Source organism: Echiichthys vipera, assembly GCF_963691815.1.
Source record: "Echiichthys vipera genome assembly, chromosome: 6".
In the NCBI taxonomy this organism is placed as follows: Eukaryota; Metazoa; Chordata; class Actinopteri; order Perciformes; family Trachinidae; genus Echiichthys; species Echiichthys vipera.
The window spans coordinates 2,430,115-2,439,052 of NC_139831.1; the positions used below are offsets into that span (position 1 = coordinate 2,430,115).

The 8,938-nt window shown below is 42.9% G+C and overlaps 1 protein-coding gene across 1 annotated transcript; it reads left to right on the top strand.

Annotated features, from left to right (window-relative positions):
- Positions 1-1,582: 1,582 nt before the first annotated feature.
- On the top strand, positions 1,583-8,385 carry thoc3 (THO complex 3; the record flags this gene model as incomplete). Its single annotated transcript, XM_083915659.1, has 6 exons — positions 1,583-1,762; positions 2,562-2,718; positions 2,868-3,072; positions 5,624-5,785; positions 6,376-6,476; positions 8,108-8,385. 6 exons carry the CDS (start codon positions 1,583-1,585, stop codon positions 8,269-8,271), a joined length of 969 nt encoding a protein of 322 aa, XP_083771785.1. The 3' UTR covers positions 8,272-8,385.
- Between the last annotated feature and the right edge of the window lie 553 nt (positions 8,386-8,938).

Consider the following 8,938-nt stretch of genomic DNA (forward strand, 5'->3'; position numbering starts at 1 on the left):
TTAGATGGACAATTTCACCCAAGGTAAAATAAACTCAGTTCAAATTAATAAACAGTATTTATCCTGCTGCTGAAACTATAAGGAAAAGATACAATTTAGAAGTAAGTCTGTGTTTTTTCTGTTTGATGGAACATGAAACAATTGAACATTATTCTTCTCTTGTTCGGTCACAATGATGTTCTAGAGAGATGTTAAATATTAACACATTTCAAGTGATGATTTAAATGGAGGGTTTGAAAAAGGAATCCAAAATATAGTGAACATAATTTTCATTATTGGAAAATATCATATACACAAGAATCAATGGAATAACAGCAAACCACCATAAACTGTTTTAAAAATGACATTAAAATCTATATGACAACCCTAAATGTATTATCATACAAAAGAAACACACACACTATAAATGAATAATATGAAACAATGTCAAAGGCTCCTGCTCTTTAAGATACAATCCTGTGTTTTTTTTAACACACTTAAAGCACCTTTGCTGAAATGTCAACTCCTTTGATTATTTAATTTTATGTTTTTAGTGTTTCGTAAGCTTGTGTTTTGTATTATTTGTATTGTATTTCAAATTGAAATGTACGGACGTTTGTACGAAGGCGTGTTAGGGCCAAGTATGAAAAAAAGAAACAATATTTTAGCTGTATTCTGACATCTACCTCATATTTAACTAAGGGTTTATTGTTTACTGTATATACTGTATACTTTCTGTATCTATTTATTTAATTATTTGTTATTGGTTATCCTATACTGTCTTTATTTTTTTTTTATACCCCCCTTGTGTTTTTCTAAGCTGCTGGATATTAATGTCCTTGTTTTGAGATGCACCTGCATGGGATTGCTGCTTAGATATACTGCACATAGAGTTATTACTGTACACAGAGTAATTACTGTACATAGAGTAATTATTAATGCTACCAATGGTTTGAACTGTTTAAATGTTCTATGTTTTATGAATTGTATGTATTTGAACTGTATTAGGCTACAGTGTTTATTGTTGTTATAGGTCAATTATGTTGTTAATTAATGCTGTATTTAAACAGACAGTAATGTATCTTGCTGGGCCTTTTTCAGTAGTTATCTCTTTAAATAACCTGTTACGTCCCTGCACCACTTTTAATTATATGAATACGCTTAATATAGGCTATTTTTTTTTTTCTAAATATACCAAAATGGTGGCTACTGAAAATGCTGAGTGGCAGTAATTTCTCTTGCTGGGCCTTTTCAGTAGAGTTATCTCTTTAACTAGTCTTATACATCTTATTATCCACTTTTAATTATATAAATACACTTTATATAGGCTATTATTTTCTAAATATACCATATATACAAAATGGTGGCTACTGAGAATGTTGAGTGGCTAGTAAAAGTGTCAAGCCCTGATTGTGATATATGAATTTATGGTTTTATACATTTAAATACACATGTATGCCGTGTAAAATAACTCTGGAACATGTTTATATTGAATCTTTTGGAGTAAAATTACATTTAAAAAATGAAAAAGTTCCCACTCCGAAGCACAAGATGGCGGTGATGACAACCCGCCGGTTCCCAACCGCCGCTCAAGCGTTTCAAAATGGCGTCGCAGTACTACCAGGAGATGCAGGAGAGCTTCAAAAACAACAACAAAAGTCGGGAGTTCCCGGCTCACACGGCCAAAGTGCACTCGGTGGCGTGGAGCTGCGACGGCAGGAGACTCGCCTCCGGCTCTTTCGACAAAACAGCGAGTGTGTTCATCCTGGAGAAGGACCGTTTGGTGAGTCGCTGCGCGGTCCTTCGGCTAGCATGCTAACGTTAGCCTCGTCTCAGTGAATGAATGGATGCGCAGCGTCTATCTTAGCCCAACTTTAGCAAGCGAACGCATACAAATACAAGACTTTACCACTGGTTTAAACATATTTTATCTTTATTTTACACTGTAAACACATTAGCAGCGAGTTTCCCCTTGACTTTAATGTGTAATTTTGCTAAAATGTCGCGTATTATTCCCAGTACGCCTTGTTAACGACAAAGAATCAACCTGAAACGCATGTTGTGCAGGTTAAGCTAGCTTTATATTACATATTCTACCGTTATAACACTTTGAACATACGCCGAAGTGAAGATTAACTCATAGTGTTTGAGTTACTTCTGGTTATCCGTGTTCTTTTGATGTGGTTTGCTAAGAAACAATGGAAACCCCAGAATTAGAGGTTTTCTTAATGGTGTTCTCCATGAAGAGTTATTTTCAATTGTCTGTTTATAGTTTAGTGCAATTTCCAACATGGCTAAAAGAAGTTACAGTGCAAAACAACACAGCAGTAAACTGTCGCAGCCTTCCAGTTAATAAAACAAATATAAAAGTCTTAATTCTTGATTTTGAGAGCTGAGATTTGCAGCAGACTTGTTAAAGTGGAACCATAAATAAGCTGCCACTTTGTGACCAGGTCTTTTTTAGTCGTTTTTACCACCAAATGGGTAAAAGTCAGTAATTCCTGATATGTCATTAATACAGGGAAGCGTGCTTGCATGTTTGAATATCTATTAATGCTCTTTAAATGCACCTCCGTCCCCAGGTGAAGGAGAACAACTACAGAGGTCACGGTGACAGTGTGGATCAGCTCTGCTGGCACCCGACCAACCCCGATCTGTTCGTCACAGCGTCCGGAGACAAGACCGTTCGCATATGGGACGTCCGCACCACCAAATGCATCGCCACTGTCAATACTAAAGGTGGGACGGTAGTTCGTACGGTTTTCACATTTACGTAAATTATTACAAATGGCAGTTGAACCCTTGTGAAAGATGACGACCCTCCCTGATCGACCACTGTCCCTGAGATGATTTTTTTGGTTTTTAAAGTCTCAAGTCATGTTTTTTAGGAGAGAACATCAACATCTGTTGGAGCCCCGACGGTCAGACCATCGCTGTCGGGAACAAAGACGACGTGGTGACCTTCATCGACGCCAAGACACATCGCTCCCGGGCGGAGGAGCAGTTCAAGTTCGAGGTGAACGAGATCTCCTGGAACAACGACAACGACATGTTCTTCCTCACCAACGGCAACGGCTGCATCAATACCCTGAGGTAGGAAACCAAACACAGTAACGCAACTGTATCGCCAGACGGACGCCCTTCGCTGGTATTATCCCTATCCAGGCAGATCTGGTCCGCCACAGTCTCCAGGCTTTTCATGGTGCTTTTACTGGGTGATCTCCACCAAAGTGCAATTAATTTACACACTTCTAAGAATCTACAAGGTAAATTTCATATTTGCACGTGGGCTTTTCCATGTCAAATGAGTAAACGAAACTGACGTTGATGAGAGAAAGCGGTAAGAACGTTTGGGCGACGCTCGGCCTGAGCGGCTCAGGTGGTGATTTACATTAAAAATAGAAATGAAGAAGACTTCACGCTTTATTTTGGAGCTTTTGAAGCATGGACTTTTATTGTGAAGGACTGAAGCTTGGTCCTGGATGTTTGGACAACATTGATGTTAATGTGGACGACCTGCAGCTCCCAGTGTTTACGGAGAGAAGATCAGGGGTTAGCGCGCGGCTAATTCAGCGGTTTTAGCGTCCTTTTGACCACTCTGGTTAACACAAAGATAAATCAGGACGTTAAAACCACATTTGGTTACAAAGAGAAGAAGTTAGACTTTAGTTTAACTCCATTAAATTAACTCACACATCACACACCACCAACACACCATCGTTTATAATTGAAGGTTAAACTGAAAACCGTCCCGACTGGTGACACAGTTCTGTTAGAGTAGGTCAAATAAATACAAATCCTTCCCTGTAAGCTGCACGCTTCACTGCTGCTAAAGAAATAAGATGATATGAGCCAGCAAAGGTTTTAATGCATCACAATAAATGTTGATTTTTGAATAATAATCGCATCCGAAACAGAAGTTACAGTAAATCAGCTGCTCTTTATTAACAGCGATCGCACAATTTAATGTTGCACAACACTTCAAATCTTATATTCTGTTTCTTATCCCAGAGTTCTTAAGAAATGAATATAAAACCTTCTTCTATTCTTCATCTGACTTTGAGACGTGCAGTGTTTGTGTGATGTATGTCGACGCGTTGACTTTATTTTGCACCGACACCAAAGCTGATGTTTCTTCTTTTTAAACTGATGTCATCCGTCAGCAAGGAGAACGTCATGATCTACTGCTGTTTTCATATTTTGATAAGAGTGAAAAGACACCTGCCAACAGTGGGTCATGCACTTCATAACAATTCAAGGCACAAAATAACATCAAATATCCACCAATGCAACAAGAAATCACTTCTGTGCTGAAGTTTTGGTTCACCTAATATGTTTTAAGAACAGTCTTAGGGCGCACTCACACTGTCCATCCGTACCGTGCCCAAACAGGTTTCACGGCAGAAGTCTGGTTCCCTTGACCAGTGTGAGTGCAACCGTACCACTTCTAGGAGCGGCACGCTTGCCGGCCACAGCCCATTTGGGAGAGGTGGGCTTTAGTAAAGCACGTTTGCACGTGTACGAGCACAAGCGTGCACACGTGTACGAGGCCTACGGCGGCTCTGAGGTCATTTCCTGTACGCCTGTTCGGACATAGAAAAAAGAAGGAGGGACCATGCGCGGACATTTCAAACAATGGCGGTGAAAGGTTCACGTTGGTGTGATGCGGAGGTGGAGTGTTTACTGCAGATTTGGTCGATGAAAAGATTCAAAAACAGTCGACAAGACGCACAAAAACTCTGAGGTCTACGGAAAGATCTGGAAACAAAGCCACGCATCGCCATGACGTCATCAATGCGTGTGACGTGTTACGGCGTGGTGACGTATAGGCAGCAAGAAGCATTCTCCGAGGCCCAGGTAGTGTGAGTACAAACGGGCCTGGAGGGGGGGACAAGGACCCTAAAGCACGGGGCACGGGCACCAGGCACAGTGGGAGTGCGACCTTTATTAAAGCAGCACAGTGACACTCTGGATGTCTGCACTGGATCACTCAAAAGAGCGAGTAAGTGGACTTTTGTGCACAGTCCATTAAATATAGATGTAATGCGTATAACTGCATACTATCTTCATTACTTAGACTATGAGGTGACCATATTTTCAATTTTGGCGACCAAACGTTTATGCCTGGTTGCCAGGTTTGCAGGATTTAATTTTCAGTCACCGCGGCCAAGAAAGAAAAAAATGCGGCATGTGGCTGCATCAATACTCTGAGGTAGGAAACCAAACGCAGTGACGTAACTGTATCGCCAGTCGGACACCGTTCGCTGGTATTATCCCTATCCTGGCGGATCTGGTCCGCCACAGTCTAAGGTGACCATATTTTCAATTTTGGCGACCAAACTTTCATAACATGAACCGAGAGCTGGAACTAAATTTGTGACTCGTCTCTACACAACAACGTGGTTCCCAAAGGAAAAGCCGCCCAGGTAAATGGAGCTTTTACTCTCTGGGCTTGTGGGTGATTCACACTTTATCTTCTTCACCTGTTATTGTTGTTCACCTGTTTACGGCACGTTTGTGGAGGTTGAGTTGGGACAAACTGCACCTGGGCTCGAGATCCTTTTAAATGATTGTAAAGTCTCTGTTGATGCGTGACTGTCTTTGAGTTTGCGGCTGAAATCTGACCGCTGTGTCGTGTTTGCAGCTATCCAGAGCTGAAACCCATCCAGTCCATCAACGCGCACCCGTCCAACTGCATCTGTATCAAGTTCGACCCCACGGGGAAATACTTTGCCACAGGAAGTGCCGACGCCCTCGTCAGCCTGTGGAACGTGGAGGAACTGGTGTGTGTCCGCTGCTTCTCCAGGTCAGTGTTTTACGCGCTTTCACCTTTTTAAAGTGTCATTCCAGCGTAAAATCATCCCATGGTTGTTTTCAGCATTTACATACATCAAATATAATCAAGACAGGTTTTTTGTGTAACAACTGTTAACGGAGGTATCCCTGAGAGTCGCTAACAGCCGGACGTGGCTAACACTGATTAGCTCGGGGCATTCAAAGGTCTTTTTTAACCACTAATGCTGCTGAAAATAACAGCAAACCTCTGCAGCAGCATGAGAAGAGTCCCTACACACAAAACAAAGCACCAACAGCGTAGTTAGTGAAGCCTGAGTTTATTAAAAGAGTGTTTTAAAGACTTGCCTACTGGCCCCTGTACCAGCTCCTCTCATAGTAAAGTCCATTACAGTGGATTAGCAAAGTCAATCCCAAAGGAAGGAGCCCATTGCTGCTTTGAAGAAGACCACGGGATGATTTTGCATTGGAATTAAACATCAATGTTTACATTTGTTTTACTGTTTTCGTTGGGGTGTTTATGGGTGTGTATCACGCATCATGGTGCTGAATCTCTCCTCTGTAATGACTCGTGGGTTGTTCTCGTTGCTGCGGTCGCTGCAGGCTGGACTGGCCGGTGAGGACACTGAGCTTCAGCCACGACGGGAAGATGTTGGCCTCGGCCTCGGAGGATCACTTCATCGACATCGCAGAGGTGGAGACGGGTCAGTACGAGAGACTTTGTCTGAGACAGAGAGAGACAGAACTGTTGGTTTTGAAATGTACAGAAGGTGATACGTTAAATACATTGATAGTAAACAGTGTTACGCCCCCTGATCGAGGGGAATCAGTGATGTAACATGATGTGCTGCTCCACATTCTTCCCACTCCCAAGAAGGCCAGTGTCACTTTTAAATAAAAGGTAGCATTTTATTTCTTCAGAGGGAGAGGAGGTTCAAAACAACAAACACAAATCACCTAACTCCCTACCTTCCCTATACAAATCAAAAGTATTAACAAAAAGACTAAATCTGACCTGATCTAATCTCCTAAACAGGGGAAACAGGAGAAAAGGCGTCTCCCTCCTACTGGGCTACACACAATTTACTAAAGGTACAAGGTTACAACAGACTCAGGTGGACATTTACACTAAGTTTCACAAAAACACAACTCAAAATCCTTAACAAGCGAGACACGGGTCCCAGTTGGATGTGGGTGAATGGTTGGAGAAGAAGAGTGCAGCCACTCCTCTCCTGCTTCTGGCCAATCAGGCAGCAGCGTCAGGTGGGCTCCAGCCAATCAGCACGTCCTACCTGCTGTCAATCATCCCCAAACACACTCAAAGCAAACTGCCCACGCACTTGGAGGAGGAGGGACAGAGCAGCATCACAGCTCCACACACACACACACACACACACACACACACTCACTATAATAATGACCTAAACCAGGGATGTCAAAGTCAAACACATCAGAGGGCCAAAAAACCAAATCTGCTACAAGCCGAGGGTCGGACTAGTTCAATGTTTATTAAAATATATTAAAATGATGCATTTAATCTGTTGAACCAAGACCTAACACAGTGCACCGTGTTTTATTTAACAATTAAATGAATAATCCAATATTTTTGGTGCTGAAAGTCATCTGCCCTGAATGCTGATGAATAATAAACCCACTTGCAGCGCTGCAGTGAGTTCGTGGGCTACCGTTGCATTGTGGGTAATGTAGTTTTGGTGCGTAAAAACACCAGCAGGCGGCTGTGGCGTGCGGGCCGGTTCTATACTAATCACATATCATCCCGGGGGCCAAGACAATTCATTCGCGGGCAAAATGGCTGCCTTAAAAAGTCCAAATTTATTCATGCAGCGTTATTTAAAAACATCAGGTTGGTGCCGAAGTGGTTTATAACGAACTTAACTGAGCAAAAAGATCACAAAGCATTATAACGTTGATAGAATGTGGCGCACACATGCAGCTGAAACACATTTGTGTGTGCTTACGCTCTGCAATGAGCTACTCCGATCAAACCCAGCTGTGTTTTCATGTTTCTCTCCCTTGACGTGTGTTTATAATATATATTTAATCATCTCTAATTGCCGCGGTAGACAAAGGAGTAAAGGTCTGTCTTAAGACAAACACCAAAGATCACAAGAGTCAGCTGTTTTTATAGTTTCAGGGACACTTTCACGGCTCTTCTGCGTAATTTTCAGTAAAATACGACGCTCAAAATCCTGCTTCAAGTCTCCGCGACAACATTTAGGAACCTGAAGTTTCAAACAGTGAGAAATGCATCGGTGTCTATCGCTTTAACTGTTCTAAGTTTGAGTAATTACGTGTCTCCTCGTCTGTGGTGCAGGAGAGAAGCTGTGGGAGGTTCAGTGCGACTCCCCCACCTTCACCGTCGCCTGGCACCCGAAGAGGCCGCTGCTGGCGTACGCCTGCGACGACAAGGAGGGCAAGTACGACAACAACAGGGAGGCGGGGACCGTCAAACTGTTCGGGCTCCCCAACGACTCCTGAGGCACCTCAGCTGAGTAAAGGCAGGCAAATCTTCTTGTGATAGGAACGGTGACCTCCTGCCACCAGCAGGCGGCGCCACGCTCCTTTAAAACAGCCAGAAACGCACAAACTCCCCCTGCTGTAATATATTGTTTTTTATGTAAAATAATGCTTTTCTTTTATATTAAAATGGGTCTCTTCATAAATAGTGTTTGTCTTGAGAGATGATTTTCACATTAATGAGGAGGAACTCAACTCGCAGCTTCTAATCTAAAGTAATAAGTAATACAATGAGCTGAGTCCATAATTCAATATCAATCACATGTTTTATTGTTAGAAAACGTGTGACCCAAAGAACCAGGTCACGGGTACAAGCGGCCGAAACGGGGGCGGTGCTGCAGTCGCTCTACCGCACCGTTGTGACAAAAAGAGAGCTGAGGAAGACAAAGCTCTGGATCTACCCTCAGTCCTGGTTCCTACCCTCACCTGTGGTCATGAAAGCTGGGTCAGGACCCAAAGAACCAGGTCCAGGTCCAAGCGTCTGAAATGTGTTTCCTCAGGAGGGGGTCTGGAGTCTCCCTTAGAGAGAGGGGGAGAAGTTCAGCATCCATGAGGAACTCGGAGTAGAGCCGCTGCTCCTTTGCATTGAAAGGAGCCAGTTGAGGTGGTTCAGGATCATCTGGTCTGG